The following is a 23340-nucleotide window of genomic DNA, read 5'->3' as shown; positions in this document are numbered from 1 at the left end:
AGGAAAGAGAAGTTGTTTTCTGTGGAGGGGCCAAATAACAGACATGTACTGTGCCTTGCAATTTTAGTTTTAACATATTTATTTCGAAAATACATCAATTTAAATTTTTACAGGTATACATATTTGACACAAAAACGAAAGGGATAAGAACGAAAGAGAACTTATATAGTTCCTCTCCCTAATTAACAACAAAAACATTTACATCTATGGCGGATTATCATTTCATTCAGTTTAAAAGTTAAGAATTTTTAATGATATCTTATCAGAAAAGGGAGATAGCACATAAAAAACATTAAGCTTTCGATCAGTTAAAAACAATTTATTAATTGATATATGTAAATCTTAATGTTTTGGCATTGATTGTTCATGGCTTTTTACAACATGAAAGAATTGTAAAATAGTTTGTCATTCCGGACAATCGGAAATAATGACATATAAGAAATCCGGAAAAATCGGAAGTAATATAGAAAACATTTGTAGTTTGTATAAATTCCGGAAAATCGGAAATATTATGCAATATGAATATTTATTCCGGAATTATCGGAAATAATGTATTGATATAATTGTTTGCTCCGGAAATTCGGAAACATTACACTCCGGATATCGGAAGTATAATATGTTATTCACATCTACTATGAATTGAAAAACAGACAACGTGCTGGCAAATGCCAGTTATTTAGAGTTAATATCCCAGTTTCAATTTAACACTGAAATAAAATTATAGAAAAATTCCAGTCTGTAACCAACTGAATGTCTTTAAGTGTCCAGTATGAAACAGGATCAGCACAAGTTGTCCAAATAAGCCATGACGTTGAGAGTGTATCAAGTTTTTTGCTTCATGTACATATCGTCAGAATGAAAGCTGAAAATAGATATAAAACAGCAGCAGAAAGAAGTATATGATACAAGGAGAGGGTGGGTGGGTTTACAAATAAACTTTTCCTTTCCTATGAATTTTGATGAAAGATGTACAAATTTAAGGACGAAAATGTACCTGTTTTCAAGAAATGTCCAAAGTGACGGGGGAAGGTTGGATAATCGTTAATTGGTAGGCAAGGACGACGGAGTTGGCTCCCTTTCAAATAATATGCACTATAGAAATACTGAAGATTTCCATAATGCTACTTATCAGAAAAGGGAGATAGCACATAAAAAACATTAAGCTTTCGATCAGTTAAAAACAATTTATTAATTGATATATGTAAATCTTAATGTTTTGGCATTGATTGTTCATGGCTTTTTACAACATGAAAGAATTGTAAAATATTTTTGTCATTCCGGACAATCGGAAAATAATGACATATAAGAAATCCGGAAAAATCGGAAGTAATATAGAAAACATTTGTAGTTTGTATAAATTCCGGAAAATCGGAAATATTATGCAATATGAATATTTATTCCGGAATTATCGGAAATAATGTATTGATATAATTGTTTGCTCCGGAAATTCGGAAACATTACACTCCAGATATCGGAAGTATAATATGTCATTCACATCTACTATGAATTGAAAAACAGACAACGTGCTGGCAAATGCCAAGGCGCGAACAGAAATGAGTCCATAACCATTTATGTTCGTGACCCGCCATAAATCCCCAAGATATATGCGGAACAGAACGTTGTCAAAGATGAAGCCACAAACAAAAAAATGCCAATTTGACAGACGAAATACCAGGAATTTTAAGGAAAAAACCTATTAGGTGTCGTTGCAAAATGGAATAGAGCACCTTGTAAAATATTAAGGAAAATGTCATTTCCTATGTCTGACAGATGAGTGCCGTCTCTAAATAATTCTGGGGAATTTTCAATGATATCAGGATACTGAATATAAGCCCCGCCTTGTCTCATAAGGTAAGTACCTATGCAACTATTAATTCTTTTTCGGGCCTTCTCAAGCTTATAATGAGATGTTTCGTTTCGATAAGCGATACGAGGTAAAATGGCCGACCAACAAATAATATCCAGGGTAATTGGAAACAAGATCATGAAATAAGGTTTTTAAATACCTAACAATATAGGATAAACTTGTCTGGCCAATATCGTTTCCAGCGCAGTGGATAACAATAATATTTGGCAAAGGATGGGGAGTTGTAATTAAGCCGTTTAACTTGAGACAAATGTGTTCGATTTTCATTCCGGGCTGGAAATCCCAAAGAATGGAGCCGCCTACACACTCTAAGCCTAAATGTACACCGTCCGGTCTGTGCTGAGACCTCCAAATGCATCTCTGATCAATGAGGAGCCAGTCACCCAGACTTTGAAGTGATCTAAAAAGAGTCTTATGACTTTATAATGAATAGATTAAATACTAATACTCATGTCTGGAATGTTTAAACGGATATAACTTTTGTATGCATTTGATTTCCAACGACCTAAAGCTTTGATTTCATCATCCGATCGGCCTAAACTATGCAAATATGTTGCTCCGCCAATTCGAAAGCTGTGTGATTTGAAGTAAGTGGTCGGCATTCCCTAAAACATTAAAACTTTTTAAGGACCTGATTAAACTGGTAGGATGTAACAGGGAGCCATCGAAATGGCAAAGAAATAATCCTTGAAAGACTGGTCTGCATAATAAATAACTTTGTAAGGCATCATGAAGAAATTTGTTTCTTTGTGAAAACTGAATGACAATTTCGGCACCCTTACCTAGTTGATCAGTTTTGACCGCGAAGTAACAGTCTCACATTTGAAGACGTTACTTTAACATCATTGAATTGTAGGGCATAATGTTAGTTGATTGTTTGGTAACGATATTTCACTTACTCTTAATAAAGCACTAAATGCTAGTGAATATGCAACTGAAAACAAGCACGCTTCATAACGAGATGAACATACATGAATTAAATTTGGCAAATTTTTTGCGAAAGCATAGGAAGGGTAATAGGTAATCTATTGTCTTTATGCCTTTGAAGCCTAGTCAGACCAGTAAGCATACGCTTAACAATAAATGATTCAGTTTGATCGGTAAAACTATTAATTTATTGTAGTAACTGATTGCCGCAATATTGACAATTGACAGTTTTAAACGAGTAATTATTCTGGGACATAAAAGCTATGTATTCAACGATGTGATGTAAAGGCGGAGGCCAAATTCGTTCATATAACATATTTGATCTAAAATGTTCAAATGAAGCTTTGCCGCTATTGTAGACTTTGTGGGTATTTTCCGAAAGAGAAGCCTGGATGAGAATGTTTATTTCAGGTTGAAAAGATGTAGAAATGTTTCTGGGATTTGCGTAGGAATTCTGGATGCGTGGTCCGGAAGAAGGCTCCATAGGCGGGTCCACTGAAATCGACTTATAGCATCAGATATTTGATTAACTTTACCAGATATGTGTACAGCTTTAACCTGTATATTGTTCAAAAGGAGAGATAGAGTTAACTGACGGATCAAACACATTACTCTATTATTTCGGGATGATTTTTTGTTAATAATATCTACCACTGAATTATTGTCTGACCTCAGTGTTATTTTCTTCCCTTGTAAATGAGTCCCCCATGTGAAAAATGCTAAGATAATAGGGATCAATTCTAAGTAAGTGATATCTTTAAAGATATTATCATCCCAATGAGATGGCCACTGAAAATATAACCAGCTTCCTTGAAAATATGCCCCACAACCTAAAGATCTTGAACCTGCTGCGTCTGTAAATAATTCCAATGTATCACTGGAAAACCACTGAAGGTCACTGAATATGGTATGTCCATTGAACTGATCAATAAAAATAAGCCAGACTTTTAAGTCTTCTTTCATTCCCAGAGATATTCTAACAAAATGAAAAGGTTTTTTAACACGAGACATAGGCTCATAAAACCTACAGTTGAAAGCCCTTCCTGATGGAATAGCTTTAGCGAAAAAATTTAAAAGACCAACAAGCGACTGTAGTTTTTTAAGTGTTATTTTTTTTTAATGAAAGGCTTCTGTCAATAAAATCTTAGCTGTCTCAATTTTGTCTTTCGGAATTTTTATTATTCCTTTAATTGTGTCGATTTCTAGTCCTAAATATACCATTTTTGTGGTTGGACCTTCGGTCTTTTCATCATTTACAGGTACACCCATATCCTGACAAATGAAATCGAAAGTATCTAAAAGTTTTTGACAGTTATTGCTGTTATTCACTGAAGCGAAAAAGAAATCATCCAAAAAATGGTCAATGTTTTTTGAGTTTGCCTCTTTTGATACGGACCACTGAATGAAAGTTGCGAACTTTTCGAAAATTGAACAGGAAATGGAAGCTCCTTGCGGTAACATTTTTTGTATATAGTACTTATTATCAAAATAAATACCTAAAAGATCAAAATCACCTGGGTACACGGGGCAAAGATTGAAAGCTGATTTAATATCCTTTTTTGCCATAAGGGCAGATTTTCCTAAACGCTGTATAATTTCTATGGCATTATCAAATTTTGAGTACTGTACTGAACAAATTTCAGGGTCAATGAAATCATTTACAGAAAAACCTACCGGATAAGAGAGGTTAGAAATTAGAGGCCAACCTCCAGTAATTCTTGGCACTAGGCCAACTGGATTAATTCTCAGGTTAGATAATGGTTTTTTTAGAAAAGGGGCCTAAAATACGGTCTAGATCAACCTCAGTTTGAAGTTTGTCTTTCAATACTTCTGGGTGATTATTAACAGATGTTAGATTTTTGGAAAAAATAGGGATCCGTGGGCCAGAATAATGAAGATGAAATCCTGATTTGAAACCATTATATAAGTAAATTGCATCTTCTTGATTTGTATATAAATCCAAATATATTTTTAAAATGTCAGTTTTGACCGGAGTATGGCCTAATGCCCATAGATTTTTGCGGAGAAATGAATCGCCGTCTTGGCCCTGGAGATCTTCCTCTGAAATTAGCAAAATTGACTAATTTGGCACAGGAAACAGATGGATGCTGAGCGTTACATTTTTGACATTTATGTCGGTAACGACAGTTAGCTTTTGTACAAAATCCTTTATAATTAAAGTCATAGCAAGGTTTGGCAGAAATAAAAGCGGGCTGATCGGACGGTGGCGAAACCATGCATAACAACCACAGTTCCGCATCAATGGTGGCCCAATCTGAGGCCGGATTACTAGCTTTGCGGATGCGGAACTGTTGGTCGTAAGAGACCCAGCCTGTTGAATGCCTTTTTGCGGCTAAACGTATTGTATGCATATAATGCAGTAAAGACTTAGACTGGGTAGGATGACGATCAATATATATGTTAAAATATATCAGAAATAAATCAGTCCATTTTTCAATGGAATCGACTTTTTCGTTACTTGTTTTTGGTTTGAATCCAAGAAGACCATTAGTTAACGGAATGATTTCTTGTTCCGGCTCGGGCTGTTTGAACGATAACAAAGCTAAATGATATATTCACCATTCCATATTTTTTGCTTTAATTGATTTGAAACAGTAACGATATATCGTTACAAACAGAGTTAAAAACATTACCAGGCTGAGGCAATGGCGGCATCTGTGGTGGAATGGCTTGAAGTGCAGGCTGCATGTCATCTGGTTCCGGCTGTTGGGGGAGGTCATGTAGATTCAGATGAGGTGGTTGAGGTCCGTCTTGCAGATGAGGTAACATGTTGTGATGTGGGAGATGTTGTGGAGGTAGATTCAGGTCTGGAGGAATTTGTGGTGGTTGCTGTGGAAGTGGTGGAATTTGTGGTGGTTGCTGTGGAAGTGGTGGTGGTGGCTGCATCTGTGGAACTGGCAAAGGTACGGGTGGTATCTGGTGCTCCACCTGAGCATCTGGCCTCTGGCGCATATACTGAACTTGATTTCGGAGTGCTCTCCCACGACCACGTCTCGCTCGGGGCATGATGTCAATCAACATGAAAGGAAAATTAAAATTCTAATATGCTAATTTCTTTGAGGAGGTTTGGGGAAGGGGTGGGGGAGAGGTTAAGTGGCAAATATAGTTCAACTATTATATACCTATCGTACATACTGGAAATAAATATAAATCATTATAGGGAACATTCTTGAAAATTGAAAAATAAAATTGAAATTATACAAATTAATATAATCTGCAAATTAATAAATGCGGTAAAAAACAAGGGTACGTGTTGTAAAGTCTACTAGTCCGTAGAAATTGGGAAATTTAATGAATATCGTAATTAGAAAGCCAACATTACACTAAAAAATTGGAATAATGACATATCAATATTGCAAGAATCAATCCGAACAATGTAATAAATAATATATATGTAAATTTTGTAATATCATATAATATATACATATAATTGCCGGCACACAAAGCCGGTATATAAACATTTGACTGCACGCCAGCAAAGCATAATGGCAAGTCAACATTATTGTGATCATGGCCAGACAAGCCTGTATATAAACATTTGACTGCACGCCAGCAAGGCATAATGGCAAGTCAACAATATTGTGATCATTCCGGATAATCGGAAACAATTCATATATTATATGTTTGTATCCCCGGAATGAAAATCGGAAGTATATATACAAACATATAAACGCAGTCAAATTTTTTTTTTTTTTTTTTTTTTTTTTTTTGACTGGCACCAATTTGGTACAATGGCCAGACAAAGCCCACATTACAAATATGACAAAAAGCCATTAGGCAAACACAAATATTCTAAAGCCCACCAAACAGGGTATAATATTATGGATATATAGATCTATATATTTAGCATCCATATAGTCAAAATAATAGAAAATCTAATTATCTCAATATTTCCTGGATCACGAAAAAATTAATTGGACTCATCTACAAAAGTATGCCGAACTTCAGTTAAACGTCGTTATATGCGATCAGCTGTGTAGATCAGATCTAAGCTGTATACATAACACGACTTCCATGAAACACATATAAACTGGGTCATATCGACTCCAGGCTCTTTACCGCAAATAAATGCATTTAATAATGGCAAAATAAAGAATTAAAATAGGATTCGCATCAATAAACAATATTTATATAAGATCTCAGTAAAAATTAAAGAATTGTAGATAAACTTGAAATTAAATTCGGCCATTTTTTTTTTTTTTAGCGTTACACAGACGATGTATAAATGCAAGAAAATCCATCAAATTACTGAAAAATCTTCAACTAATCCGTAATTAAAGTACGATGAAAATGTGACATAGATATTCATGTTTAACAATGCAATATGATTTTTACAAATAAACTTTTCCTTTCCTATGAATTTTGATGAAAGATGTACAAAATTTAAGGACGAAAATGTACCTGTTTTCAAGAAATGTCCAAAGTGACGGGGGAAGGTTGGATAATCGTTAATTGGTAGGCAAGGACGACGGAGTTGGCTCCCTTTCAAATAATATGCACTATAGAAATACTGAAGATTTCCATAATGCTACTTATTTGAATATACAGTAAAGTAGAAAAGAAATAAGGTAAAGGATATTTCATTATGGAATTAGGATAATGAAAAGTAAGACAAGCCTTTCATTGATATGTGTCATTGATAAATAACAGAAGTAAAACAGGTCTGATAAAGAGTCTAAGAAATTTAAGCAGTAAAAAAGAATAATAAGAATTAAAAAAAATGAGATATTTTAGGATTCCAGACTTATCGATTACAATTTTCGCGATGTATCATGTTTTAATAAACTTTCTTACAGCATTTTCTCAAATAATTGATCATTCAATGCTATGTGTTTTTTTTTCAGTATTTTATAAATTATAATCTATGTAGTCAAATAGTGTCCAAACCAGTTTTATGGAGTGTTTAAGGTTGTGTCTGTAGTATTTAAGTTACAAATATAATGACCAGTGGTAACATGTAGTCAAGGCATTAATTTCTTAAACTTTGTGACAGCTTTGTCTAGAATATTTGATTTACATTCTTGCCATGTTTTATTTGCCGTATATCATTGATTAAAATCCTATAGTGTTCAAACCAATTAAAAATATTTTATAGGATTTATTTTCGTTCTTCCATAACAGATCGGACGACCTGTGTTCAAATTTAAGTATACCATTAGTTTCTTTCGTACAGTATCGTTTTTGAAAGGAGTGTTTTCAAAAAATTTGATTGTGCATATTCTTTACTTGGACATAATGCATTATTTGTATACTTATGGAACTTCAAATAAAACTTGTAGGGTTATACGAACAATAAACTTTTCAAATAAATTGTTAGCAAAACACTTAATTATTTTTTAGAAATTTTATAAACTTAGAACATACTAGGAAATTAACGCTTCTTCCACTACTTTCGAATTATACATATTTTGTATTTTTATATTCATTTATGACAATGTGCTGTATTTGCTTAAGACTTCATAATTGCCTTCCTGTATGTTCTCGTTACGATTTAAGTTATTTGTTTATTTACATCTAATGATAGAAACAAGGACACCGCTCCAAAAAAGCTAGGTTAAATGAATATAGGTTCCGAATACTACACAAACAACATTTTTTTTAAAAGTCACAAAAATACAAAGTGTTGTTTTTCTAGAAAACGAATGAATACCAATTATAAGAATATGGGATGTAGGTTTTGATTTTTAACTAGAAAATGGATAAATATCAACCAAAACTTAAATTCCATTTTTTTTTTCGATAGAGCACGACAAGAACGTTCTTTTATTTCGTTAATATTGTCTGATTTCATAACATTCTTCGTTAGTTTTATAATTCTTGACACTTTTGTCTATTTTGCGACGTTTCAAACATGGATTAAAGCGGTAAGATGGGTAAAGCTATATAAATGAATAGCCTGTTTTGTTGCAATCAGAGTAAACGCTTAACTTTATAAAAAAAAGAGCCTTCGGAGATTTTCAAGATGTTGACAAAACAGCAAAAAGTGAATTAGCTTTTCGTTCAGTATGTACATATAATAGTTCAAGTACCGCCTCACTAGACTTTCCCTACCTTTCAGAAAAATGATGTTTCGTTTACAACATATTTCAATATACCACATCTGGAAAGGAAGTGCCTAGAAATTTCAACGTTATATGTATGCAAAAAAGTAAGAGCTAGAATGTTCTTTAAATATTTAGGCAAGTGAATACATAAACTCCATAGCTAATTAAAGCAATCAATAATATTTGATGTAAATGAAAATAAAACACAACATAGAGCTTTACAATAAAGTTATACATATAACATAGATTTTTAAATGAGCATAAATGAAATGTCTGCTATACGACAGGTATCTCTACTAAATAAAACAAACTGCTTCTTCATATCGGTGAACTTCTACCTGTTTCCATTTATAGCAAGTGCAGTTGTACATATGCCCTGCTAAAGTTTTGTGTCAGTACGATGTTAAACTGGTTATTCTAAAAAGGCATTAGGCATGGTTTGATAATTATTTCAATAAATCAATTAACTTCAATATAAAGCGTAATTATTCTCTGCGTCTCAGAGCTAGAAGAGATCTTTCCAGGAGTCGTCCAGTTTGGTAGATGTCATTTGCTACATCCTTCTTGCTTGTAGACATAACTGGATTGCTTAGAATCTGTACGTTCTTTCCGATCTGCAGTGCATAAATTATCATCATTGTATGAATTTATTACAGAAAATGCCTTATACTATTCATTTGTTCTTTAGATATTAAACTACTGTGTATGGGATGCTGAATGTGCCTGCTTTGTGTAAGTGATACGGACTGTGGCCACTGAAACGAACATGATATAGTTTAAAATCTTGTATACACAACAACGCGCGTGTCATCGCTCCAACATAAACCACATTAAGATGAAAATGATAAACTCTTACTTCCAGCAAATCACTTCTTGTAAATAAATCTGCAAGAAACGTTTTCCTTTCTACATTCATTATAGAAACACCAGGAGACGGTATTATTTACTTAAACCTTTAAGTGTACAAAATCAGTGGCAACCGAAGTAAATGTACCTGATTTTCAGTGTTAACAAAAGTAAAATATTGCAGTTTGCCATGCCACGGGATTCGGTTATTTTAACGTAAGGTCCATTAGGAATATTCAAAAAGTCTATATTTACTACTCCTGTTGTTCCATTTCTAATCAAAATATCCTCTTCTGTTATCGTCTTTAACACCAAATCATCTCCATGCAGAATATCTTCAAATTTGAAGACTCGGTAGATGATGAACATAAGCTCTTTAACTGTCAGCTGACCATCTTGTAGTAGAAGAGTCAGGGACCTAAGTCTATTCTTATATAAACTTTTGTTCAATGCTATGTATGGATATAAATTTAGCACAGCTTTTCCTATCTCTGGAACGAAATTGAAATTGTCATATTAATTTTAACCGTACTTACTGATAAAATTATTTTGATTTAAGAATAGACGATATTTAATACATTTAGACAGATATATCGATATCTATACGAAGATAACATTTGAAAGCTTTCCATTAGTAATTATTTACCAGAAAGGAACACACACGTGGAACAGTGGCCGAACAATTGAACTCGTTTTATGTACTGTAGAAACGATATTTCATACATTTTCTTGACATGCTTAGTTAAAAAAGGAAGATATGTGCTAGCTTTAACGACGTGCGTGTGCAACTTTCACTAAGCTACGTATGCAATATAAGAATAACTTGTAAAATCTGGTATAAAATATCACATTCAACTTTTCTGTCATAATGTTTCTCATTTGTACCACGTATAAGGTAAAATCATTGAACCCGATGGTTTTATATTTTCAAAGTCCAAAAGGAGAACTTGTCATATCAAATAGTACTTCTGTCCTTGTATTAACAAATAAGGAGAACTTAGCCCACAGGATGTGAGATTCACAGTAAGATGCTCGACCGTTTCTCGAACTCGAGGCATTTTGTTTCTATTTATCATATTACACTTTATCTGAGGATTTATTTGCAAGTTAAGTCATACATTCCGCTTTATTTCTGTATCTCTTGGGTATTTTTTAGTATAATGGGGCACAATTGTCGTTATGTACAATCCAAGTTGTACTTTCAAAAACATAAAATACTTACCTCTTGTAATTTCAGATCTGGAATTTTCTTCTACACTTGGACTGAATCTCTGAAAAAAAATCTGATTTACGGAAAGCATACATAACTTTCTTACCCTGATATGCTGAATTTTAATTACTTCTTTACAGAAGAAATACAAACATATCATAAAACAAGAGTTCAATACATCTGAAAGTGTATTCATCTGCAATAAAAATTATTTGTTCCCATCTTCTCATGACAGAAGAACAATATGTAGGTTAGTCAAATGTGAGAGATTCACGAAGATATCTGCCAGTAACAGAATGTCTTGTCTTCCTTTTTAAATCAATCTTTGTTTGGAATGCATATTGTTAAAACTGGTTTGCGTCTAATGCTGTTTTGAAATAATACTTTGTCAACATCTGATTGCCATACTGCTTTTAATAATGCAGTCAAAAGCGTGTTTATAAGTGGATTCAAAGCGATAATAACGTGCGCTTGGTTCTATTGAGAGCAAAATTAACAGATTGTCTTTAAGTTACCGTTTTTCCTAATATAGCCGATAGCGTGTACATGAATGGGTTCAGCGCGGAATTCACTGGTAGAACGAGGACAGCCGTCCATGCATAAGCTTCGCTTGAAATTGTGTGTCCAGACAATGCAAGAATACCTGTAAGAAATAATTATGTTAAGTAAAAAGTAGAAATGCAGTATGTTTAAGACCTGTAACATATATGTACGACATACTGTTCAAGTATTACAATCAAATTCCTAGTTATGCTGAAAACTGATAAGTATTCTTGTTTTAAATAGCTAGGATCATGCAAATATTGAACATATCAGAGAGTGGCATGTCCAATTTTCACACAAAAATGAAAGATTTTGCAAATAGGTTTGTGGAAATCAAAGTAGCTGTAACCAACTAACATCTTTATACAGTGTGAATCATTGTGTTTCTAACATACCCATCATTCCGACTGGAAACCAACACAGAAAATCAGTCGTCACAACAAGAAGTAAATTCCTTGCTACTTTCAGATCCTGTGTTCTTGCAATGTGCATCTTCTTTTGTAAAGAGGTGTGTTTCTTTATTTCAGTAAAAATCAACAATTGACCAACAGCAATTAGAACGAAAGTAACGACGTTGAATCCGATGAATATTAAAATTGAATACATCCATCCAGGCGGCCTGTCACGCGTCAACGGCAAGGCAAGGCAAACTGCTGATTTGCTGTAAAAGTTGTCTTGAAAGTATTCTATGTGAACAATGGGCACAAGAGCTATAATAAAAGCAAGTATCCAGCTGACAAAAGCAGCAAGTATGGCAGACCTTGTGTTAAAACGGTACTGACCAAATGGAAACTTTATAACAAGGATTCTGTCGATGGTGATGAGACACATGAAGAGAACGCTTGCCTCAGAGGATGTAGTGGAGAGTATCCCCGCCAACTTACACCATAAACTATTGCGCCATTGCTCGTCCATTTCGATGTACCTGAAAACGAGTATTTCTTCAGGTTGTTTATTTGCTGATTGCAAGAAACAAATCAATATTATTGCAAGTAATTTGTAAAACTATGTGCACTTCCTGTGGAAAGTATGAAACTTGGCACATTTGCAGATAGATTTATTATGCTATTTAAAGCTGGAAAGCAGATTGTGACTATTCAAATTGTCAGCCAAACTTTTTATACCAAAACGCTTTAGCTTTGTATATTTTGCGAAAATGTAAGCATCCAATTTACATCATTACATTATTTTCAAATAATAGATTTGTTTTTGCCGGCAAACTTTCAATAAAAATCGTGGACATATTCGAGGCTACTATAACATTCCACTACTATTCCAATTTTAAAGCTATTTTGCATAATAACCCACATATTTTGCCATTTTCTTTTAAAACTGCGAATTATGATTTCGAAAAACTGCTGCTCAAGCTTAAATGAAGCGTATTATATTTATCTACTACCATGCCAAGTTTCATGCTTTCCACAGAACGTGCACAATTTGCCCTTTCATGCACGGATTTCTTGCACCAAACGTAACTAAGAGTTCAATGAATTGCATGTTATTAAAAGTGTATTAAAGACAAAGGTTTTATCCGCTTTTCAAAAATACAGGAGTCCCATTTTAAATGCTCTGAAGTGCATTATATAATATTTTTTTTAGTGCGTTTAACTGAATATCAATATAAGTTGCCTTCAGAAGGCCATCAATCTATTTTTGAAAAAACGAGTACCTGTCCCTGAATATGGTGTCAGCAACAGCAATGATTAGCATGTAAATTCCCATTAGCGTGTCTGCAACTGCAAGATTAGTAACGAAAATGCCATATCCAAGTTTCAGCGTTTTCTTATCATATAAGATCCTATAAACTAGTGACGTTATGTTTCCCAGCAAAGACAAGAAACCGACTATCCAAAGCAGCACTCGGAGAGCTGTCTTCCGCATGAGGTCTTCGCAAGATGAAAACTCATCTTTGTAGGGTAAACAGTTATATTCACTAACATAAACTGGCCGAACACAACAAAATTTGTAAGCAGATGTTTGAATCTGTTTCACTCCTTGTACTCCGGCAAAAAGTTCCTTACTGAACGTCTTAATTGGATTGTTTCTAATGTCAATACAGTAACTAAATAATCCACCAAAGGCAAAATCTTTGATGTTTTCAATTTGGTTGTTTGATATATCAAGTATTGTCAAATTTAATCCGGAAAATGTGTTTTTCGCAATCAGTCTGATATTTGCTTGATTTATTATCAGTGACTTAATGACGAGTCCTCTGAAAGCGCCTGGTTCTATATTTTGCAGTTGTCTGTTTCCATGTAAATATAAGTCTTTCAGAAACTTTAAAGTTGAAAACGTATTGCGCGACAAAGCTGTCAACAAGTTATGGCTTAAATCCAGCGTTATCAAATTGTAAATAAATTCAAATGAAGAAGAATCAATAGTTTCTAAATGACACCGTGATACATTCAATAATATAAGCAAGGAAGAATTAATTTTATCACTTTGTAGAAACGCTCTGCCAATCTTACGAGTATTGCTTACGTCCAAAATGCGAGTGATGAGTGCGACATTAATATCATTGCCATTTTGGTCTGTATCTCTGCAATTGATGGTTGCCTTTCCACATTTACAACCCATCGGGCATTTAAATCCACAATGTTCTTCGTCGTCACTGAACGGGCAATGCTTCCTTCCATCACAAACTTGTGCGAGTGTAATACAAACTTTGCTCATTCTACAGCGGTACATCCCTTTGCAAGCGGAGTAACTATCTGTTAAGTATATTTAGTTTATTGAAACAAAGTAGGTAGTCAAAGATACATTAGATGATGAATACAAAATTAATGGCTGACTTAAGTTAATGGATTTCGTGGTTGTTGGTTTAAATCATTATTTTTCATGTAAATAACAGAGAGATTTAATCAGGAAGTTGAAAGTTTTAAAAACTGACCCTGTATCAAACGCTACAAGAACCAGTTTAGTATGCAGAAAAATTAGGACAACGTTACAAACAACTCTGCAGTTTTGTTTTTTTTTTTTTTTTGGCTCTTGTGGTATAAAGTTGAATATTAACGTTCTTTACAATAAGCAACTATTATATCAAACCTAATTGCAGTACGAAAAAGTATCGCCGTTGTGTAGGCGTGGTACATCCTGCCAATTATAAACCATGTTTAAACACATCATAGTACGATATTCTTTATTATAGCTTAATGTGTATTTCGCTGATAAAGGTAGAAACATAAATGAGAAAAATTATTACTCACTCTTACAAAGGCTTGGAAATAGAGTCGATCCGACTGTCCGAACTATTTCATGATTTCTTATATTTATATATGTCAACATTTGGTGATGAGAAACTGAAAGAATAGTTCTCATGTTTCTATTGATTGTTAATCTGTACATGTGCAAATTTGTCGTCTGGTTTGAATCGAATAAGCCCTGCTTTTTGAAAACATTATTCATATCATCTGTGTTAGTGTCCTGCGACAACCAAATAACACTTATATTGTCCGCTAAACTTCTGTTATCAAACATGCCAAGGATTTCATTTTTATGTTCCACACTGAAATTTCCAAGACTGTAAATAGGAAGTACTGGTACAATGTTTTCACTATTCAGCACAACATCCACACCATCAAAGTATGCAGTAGCATCTCCCTTCAGCCTCCTAATCACTTTTATTGTGCTGTTTTCTGTATACAGCATACCTCCAAGCTGGACGGCTATCTCGAGTAGTGGGGGTGATTGCAAATTGTCACTTGGAATCATGATAACGATGGTCCTTTTCTCAGTGTTGGTGCAAGCTTAGAAATAATCCATGCAAATGATGAAGGTAAGTGAATATTCTCAGAAAAGGGTAAGGGTAAGGGTAGAAATATATGCTGAGTCTTCTTTGTCATGTATAAAGATGCATAATATAGATTCAGTTTACCTGCCTTGAAATTAGTAATGACAGAAAGTAAAACATGTTTTATTCCTTTTGCTTATTTTGACCTAGATTGAACAATTTAGTAAATGTGCTTGCAAATAAATATGAGTTAAAATTTAAAAGTAGACCATATCAGTTAGCCCAAAAAGTAATATTTAGTTAATGAAATATATGTTACGGGCAATACAGTGAATTTTATTTGTCATGTATAAAGGTATGAATGTTACCAAACTACTAAAACTAGTAATGACATTTTGCGAATTACTAAACAGCTGAGCAGCACTGCACATCCACATACCATTTTAAGGGGCATTTTTACGTTGTAGTGCAAGGAGATTATTTATTAAAACAGATATCGGCTGATAATGAAATAACGCGAAACATTCATGGAACATATTTCTACACATGAAAGTACAATCAAAATAATTTTAAGTATTGCAACATCGTTGCATCTGGTTTCTTCAACACCCATGTGTACATTCTTTATTTACAACATGGTCTGTAATCAAAATAACTGAAAATCCCAAACTTCTAGCAGCAATTATCTCCCATAGAGCGACATTAATCAATGCCTTCACAAATACCGCATGACCATGAAAATCACATGACCTCTAAAAAAGAATTTCAAGTGTTATTTCTTATTGTGCCTCATCCCGACCCAGCATTTGTTATTTGCCGGGGGTGGGAGGGGGCGGGGACACTTGCTGTTGTCCGCCTGTCCGTCGGTTCTTCCGTCCGTCCGTCTGAATTTGTGTTGTGCATATCTCAAAAGGGTTCGAAGTCATCAGCAGGACAGCGTTGCACCTGATATTTTAATTTGGAACTGACATAACCAGACAAGAATTTTTGCTCTTGATTTAATCATAAATATACATAAAAAGGGTCAAAATTTGTGTCGCATATATCTCAAACAGGATAACGAAACACTACAGGAATATAATTCAGCCTGTGAAGTTGTGCACCTGGGATTTTGTAAGAGATATCGCTCAGCCAGCCCAGAAACATGGCTCTTGACTTAGTCTAAAATATGCATAAAAGACCATAAAAGTTTATGTCGCAAATATCTCCAAAAGTATTTAAAACATCATAGAAAAATTTATTCAGCATATGAAGTTGTGCACCTGGCTTCTTGTTTCGGATTTCCGTAAGACAAAGCAGAGTTATGGCTCTTGATCGCCAAAAATATTCATAAGGGCATACAGGTTTGTGTCGTATGTATCTCAAACTTATTTGACATAGAGTCATAAAACATTAGGGGATTATTATAAAGCATGCTCAGTTGTGCATTTGGTGCTCTGTTTAGGATTTACTCAGCAGAACAGAGTTACGGCCCTTGGCTTAGTGAAAAAAGTTTGTAGCATATATCTGAAAGAATATTGCACGTGAGTCATGAAACCATGTAGGTAGGAATATTATCCGGCATGTGAATTTTTACATCTGAGTTATTTTATGATTTCCCTTTGCCAGGCTAGAGTTATGGGTTAAGTAAAAAAATAAAGTTTTTGTTTCATGTATCACAACATGTACTTGGTGTTCTCTTTGGAATTTCACTCAGCTAGACCAGAGTTATAGCCTTTACTTAGTGAAAACTACACATAAACTGCTAAAGTGTTTGAGTTGCATATGTCTTAAAAATATTTCATCTAGAGTCATGAAACTATGTTCAATGAGTGGAGGCGCCTGTGTCCTATGAACACACATCTAGTTTTTAAGGTTATTTTGTTCATTTTATCACCCACATTAGCATTAAATCTCTGAAAAATCTCACAACAGTTTCAATATCTAAAGTCAAACATCAATAATAAAAAACTTTTATCAAACTTTTAATAAAGATATTGATGGCAGAGTTCTGGAGGTGAGGAGGGGGCGGTGGCATTGCGTTGGAGAGTGGAAATACCCATACTATTAGTAAGAGCAACCAAGTTCCCTTAGCCATTTCAATAACCTTTTAATAAATGGAATGAAATTAATTTATAACATAATTTTATTGAAACACATGCAAACAGTATATAAAGCAATAAAAATTATTCTAGAGATTACCATTCATAAGACAATTTTCAATTTTACGGATCATCACGGAATAAATGAAACAAACAATACAAGAGTTTACCGCAGTGTTTTTCGTCGGATCCGTCCCCACAATCTATTTGTCCATTACAAACGTACTTGAACGGTATGCAAAAACTATTTGGACATTTGAAGTAATGTTGAGGGCAAGTAAAATTCTCTGCAAATAAATGAATTTCTAAACTATAGCATGCCTTATAAAGAAAACAATACTTATATACCAATGCTCTGTAAAACACGGACAGGTTAAGAAAATAACAACGGTTTATCAAAAGTAAGTCTAGAATGAATATGGTTTCAATGAAATACAAATAAGGAATAATAAGTCAGAAATATTTTACGAAGAGGAAAATAACAGCTCTCCTTTTCAATTTCCAATTCTTCCAGTTTTTCTTCTTACATATATTTTGCTTGCATGCTCTACAACAGCTATTGACAAAAATTACTTTCTTTGTATGTTCCATATTTTGCAACAATCTTGGTCTGGTTGAGATGTTTATGAGATGAAAATGTACAACACCTCTCGTATCCGCTAGCACTTACTTACACGGAACTCTGTTTTACAGATATATGTATGGATTTCATGTCCTCGGAGCATAATAACAGTTAAAGTAGGGAAACATTGCTATGGCCGGCACATGAGATTGCTGTTTTATTGAACATTATTTAGAAACACTGAAATTACCAACAAAGCGAAATAATTGCAGACTTGGTCTGACTGAATATGACTATGACAAGTAATGACATGTGAAACAACCTTCAAGCCTCTAGCATCACCTTTGATGAAATTCTTTTGTACGGGTATAATGAAAAAACTTAAGGACAAGAATGCATCAAAGTATGGGAGAGTTTTTTACGACCGCTACACCTCACAAAAACTGATGGTGTGGTATATTATAGGATCTGTTTTAATAAGATCCCGAGAAATATAAAATGCAACCAAACAAGGAGGCAGAATACAAACCCTCCAGTCTATCAAAAAATTCCCCAAATTTTACATACCACAGTTCTGAAGATGGTTAAGTGAACGACAGCCATCAATGATTCCTCTGTTATCTATGTCGTACAGACATCTTTTACTTTCGCTAACAGATTTGACTCCATCTCGGCAGAATATTGTCTTCTCCATTACCGAGATTCTCTCTGGTTTTAAGAAAGACGGCGCAAAGCAAATATATCGATTTTGTTTACTATTTACACGATAATAAGAGGGACAAAAGTCAAATATATTACATGAAAATGCTATCAAATTTACCTCTCCAGAACAACAACGTCTACATAACAGTCAATATTTGTACCTCCCTCCCAAAGGATGTTGCTCTACAGAGGTTGCACTATATAAAGAAAAAATAAAAAACATTACATGAGTTACATAATATTTGCCTAGCGGTTTCGTTTATTACTCATTACTAAACGAAACCGGTAGTCAAATACTATGTAACTCATGTAATGTTGTTGATTATTCTTTATAATTTACTTGATCCGGCACAGACTTTTGCATTTATATATATATATATAAAGAGAAAAACTTTGATCCAAAAACGACGAATATCTTTATAATAAGATTGTCGGAACAGTCGTTTTTTATGAAAAAAAAACAAAACAACCCTGAGACATTATATTTTAGCGATAAGTTTTCAAAATCATTTTGCATGGTTAATTTCATTTCTGTAGCATGCATTCCACTATCATCAATGAATATAGGCTCAATCTATTTCAGTCTGCAACATTTTCATTTTTGTGCTGGGCGACCTATGCAATTTGTATCATTTTCATTTTTGTGATGGGCGACCTATACAATTTTTCTATCTCCCGAAAGATAGTTCAAGTGTTTGTAGCAATAATAATAGCACATACGTAAAGAATAACTTAACATCATGAGTACGATAAAACATTACATAAGTTTTACCTTTTTCACATTCAACAGGCCCAATTCTAATCCTGCTTTTAGCATACATAAAATCTGGTGTTGTTGTCAAAATAAAATCTTTGTGTCTCCTTCCATCTATGTCATATATCTCCGTTTGCTGCACATTAAATGTTTCGTTGATCGGCCTAAAGTATAATAGAAAAGATCATATGAAATATTCTTAACCTATTAAACAGATTTACCTCTCCAAAGAAATATGAATCAATGGTAGGAATGAGAAATACTTGAAGAAGATATACTGAAAGATACTGCAGCTTTTGTAATAAAACAGTTGGATACACATTTGTCTTAGGCCTAAAAAGTTGTTTGTTTCCGGTATCCCGACCTAGCCTAAACTCGTGACCCGACCCTAAATGTTTTAGGGCCTTGGAGTAATGTTGTTACAGTATTTGTGTTTTAAACATGGTCAGTGATGTTATAAATCAACTTATGCTCTAAAAGCATAATCCCCTTATTTGCATTCATTTTTAACACAAAAATAATTTCCGAAAGGTCTGACAATAAAAAAGAAATAAAAGAATTACGAACCGACCAGGAAACAAACAGTTACTTTTAGGTAATCCATCATTATATTTTGACAGTACTTTTATATAAATTTCAATATGTCTATACAATAGGCTTAAACAGTGATTCTCCATTTGTGCACAGAGTCAGGCACTTTCACAGATGACGATATAACATTCGTAATGGAAGAAATTTCATTGACTTCACATTATTTACAGAACTGTCACCAGTACTTAGTACTTTAGCCCAAAATATTTTAATGTTACAGCTCTGTTTATTTATCCTTTTCAATACATATATATGACAGTTTCTTAGATTTGTAGTTACGGACTTTAACCTGGAAAAGCATCTATCAAACCGAAATGAATGCGATACACAAATGAAGTAATAGTGATAGAAATATAAATGATGATGGTTTAATATCACTACTACAGATTTTATCAGCTTTGAAGCAAATATACATATATTTTAAGGTTTGTGTGGGTTACGAATTAAAATGTCGTTTTGAATAGAAATAGCTTTTTTTTTACTTAATCACATATAGAACACATCTTTGGCCCACTGTTTCAAAAACAATGAAAATATCAATTTTATTTTTTCACTAGTACGGGACTACACTTGACTGCGAAAAGTTACGAATTGTAAATAATTGAAAATTCCTTGCAAACTGTACTTCAGTAAAGATATAGATAGTATATAAATAACTACACGAACATAGAGATTTACGTTCCGTCATAGTAAAATGTAACGAAATCTGGAAATGCCATAAAACTATATAACAGTGTTTCAACATTGAAATCGTGACGTCATGACGCAATGCACGTGACGCTGGGCGGGTAAAGTGGATATGTGGTCAATACCACTACATAAAATTAGTAGAACATTTGTTTGTCTCAGTGTAAGGCTGACATATATTTCACACGCGAACACTATATTGCAATATGGTGTTCACTCTGTGAAATATATTTCGATCTTACCCTGAAGCAAACAAATATCCTCAACACGTTCGTCTGTATAACTGAGCCACGCCATGAGAAAACCAACATAGTGGGTATGCGACCAGCATGGATCCAGACCAGCCTGCGCATCCGCGCAGTCTGGTCAGGCTCCATGCTGTTCGCTTTTAAAGCCTATTGGAATTGGAGAAACTGTTAGCGAACAGTCTGGATCCATGCTGGTCGCATACCCACTATGTTGGTTTTCCCATGGCATGGCTCATATGATTTACATTTACTTCATTGCTTCAGTTGTTTTGTCACATTAATCGTTGAAAATTAATTATTTTTACAATTCGGTAATAATATATCACTCAGTACATTCTTGTGACTACATTACATATTTTGCTTGTAACAAAATGTCACATGTTTGAACAGATGTTATAGTACAAAATAGGAAGATTTAGTAAAGGTCTGTAGTACATATGCCTACTAAATATATGGCTGTTTACATATTTTTTCATGATTATGAGAAATGCTTTCCAAATGATATTAGATGTTCATTGTTATCAGGTATTGTATGATCATGGTTATAAAAGGGAAAAGAATTCATATGAAAGCCATCGTCAGACCCTTTATAACGCTGAAAGAATAGGACCACTTCTGAAAATGAAATCATAATGGCAGTTTTTAATTAAGAAAATTGCTGGTATTGGAGGCAACCATTTTAATGTGTTTGTGAGAAAACATGGCCATAGTTTTATATTAAGGGTAACGTGCATATAATTCAAGAGAAATTCCTAATAATATCATCAAATGTGACAACAAGAAAATGGTATAAGTGTTGTTTAGACATAGTTACCTCTTTCCTTTCCGATCGAATGAGTACATAAAGTTTCGAATAAGCTCATATACCCATTCATTTACTGGGAAAGTTTGATTCTCCATCTCCATGAATTTCAGTCTTTCTCTATGTGGGAGTTCTGTAAACTAAAATGGTTAAGACGTTTTATTTTTCTGAATGCATGACACTTATGAATGTTTCTCATTGCAGAGTTGGTGCAGCCGTTCTGCGCATGCGCGCAATTATTATCAAATGGAACGCACGGCAAAAATACTCATTTTTTTGCATGTCCGCACACATTTAGTGTATAATGTGCATAATATACTGACTAAAGGTTAGGGTTAGAATCACCATGGTTACAAAATATATACATTTAAGGTATTTTTGTTCAAATTTAGTTAATCCGGTATATACCGGAGTCTGTAATATATCACGGGCGCACCAACTCTGTATTTAGTCACAGCCGACACTTATAGATAGTTAATCATAATTCTGTTCTGATCTTATAGAAACATGAAACGACTCGTAAACAAAGCATTGATTGTAGTGTAGGACCTCATTATTTCTGTAAAATTAAGCATTGTAATACTTTCAAAACAATACAATCCCATATGTATCATGTGACAAGCTATATCTATAGTAGGCCCCCGATAATGTGAATATATATTGAAACATGATTAAACTGAATATCTGTGATAAAATAAATCTATGAGAACATTATTAAACTGAATATCTGTGATAAAATAAATATATGAGAACATTATTAAATTGAATATCTGTGATAAAATAAATCTATGAGAACATTATTAAACTGAATATCTGTGATAAAAAAAATCTATGAGAACATTATTAGGAAGCAAAGAACGCAACCACATGCATAACAGCAGACATGGATCATATGTAAAACTTATATCTGTTTTGTTTGATCTCTGATTTTTCTGTGTATATGCAAATCATGCACACATCTGTACATATATTGCTATGAGGGAAAAGTTTTGGGAGGTTGCATATATAGAACATTGTATTTCTTATCGGATATATATCCTTGATCGAGTTCGGATATGACGAATAATGATATGTGAGACAGCCCTCATGCTCTCTAGAATGCGCTCGGCAGAACTCTTTTATTCAGAACCATGAAATGAGATTTATGACCACAAAGGACTAGAGTTCAGCACGGGAAGACATTTACGGTCGCAACAATGCACTTCAATACTTCAAAGTCTGTTGTTGTGAAAGTAATCAAATCAATAAGATCGTTTATAAGCATAGAAGAACGCAATCATGCACTGTAACAGCTGACTCGGATGACTGAGTCTGTATATGAGAGGTAATGAAATGTGCAACAGAGGCCTAAGCGGAACTCTATAATCTATAGACATTAAATGGAGCCTGTAAAACAAAAACCTTAAAGTGCCATAAGGCTTTAAATTTTATGTTAAAACAAAAGAAAAGAGCTAGTAAAATAGATGATATGCACAATTACATGGTAAGAAAAGTACTTTTTTAAATACAGTACATGCATATTTTCAGCCCGAGCTGTAAAGGGAGGTAACCAAAACCAATGAATTAAAATAAACTTTTTTTTATATTCATCAATATTCGAACACATTTAAGAGAAGATAGTAATCGACATTAGAAGTTAACTACAAATTAATAGCTTTTGTAACCATGGCGGAAAATGTGGCAGCCACACTTAAAATACAGGCATTATGAGCCTAAAACCAACTC

The 23340-nt window shown here is 33.8% G+C and overlaps 1 protein-coding gene across 3 annotated transcripts; it reads right to left on the bottom strand.

The window, feature by feature from the left end:
* Nucleotides 1-801: 801 nt before the first annotated feature.
* Nucleotides 802-7519, bottom strand: LOC123555760 (bromodomain-containing protein 4-like). 3 transcript variants are annotated; one of them, XM_053530698.1, is made up of 2 exons: nucleotides 5449-7511; nucleotides 802-862 (listed from the first exon to the last, which is right to left on the bottom strand). In XM_053530698.1, the coding sequence occupies exons 1-2, from the start codon at nucleotides 5834-5836 to the stop codon at nucleotides 837-839; spliced, it is 414 nt and encodes a 137-aa protein (XP_053386673.1). In that variant the 5' UTR covers nucleotides 5837-7511; the 3' UTR covers nucleotides 802-836. The 3 variants fall into 3 exon arrangements, with proteins under 3 accessions (XP_053386673.1, XP_053386672.1, XP_053386671.1); XM_053530697.1 differs by lacking the exon at nucleotides 802-862 and adding an exon at nucleotides 1967-2267 and having other exon boundaries at nucleotides 5449-7514; XM_053530696.1 differs by lacking the exon at nucleotides 802-862 and adding an exon at nucleotides 4178-4855 and having other exon boundaries at nucleotides 5449-7519.
* Between the last annotated feature and the right edge of the window lie 15821 nt (nucleotides 7520-23340).

The sequence above is a fragment of the Mercenaria mercenaria genome, chromosome 18, assembly GCF_021730395.1.
Source record: "Mercenaria mercenaria strain notata chromosome 18, MADL_Memer_1, whole genome shotgun sequence".
Classification (NCBI taxonomy): Eukaryota; Metazoa; Mollusca; class Bivalvia; order Venerida; family Veneridae; genus Mercenaria; species Mercenaria mercenaria.
Note: the sequence above shows the minus strand (reverse complement) of the source record. Positions and strands in the feature narration are given on the sequence as shown.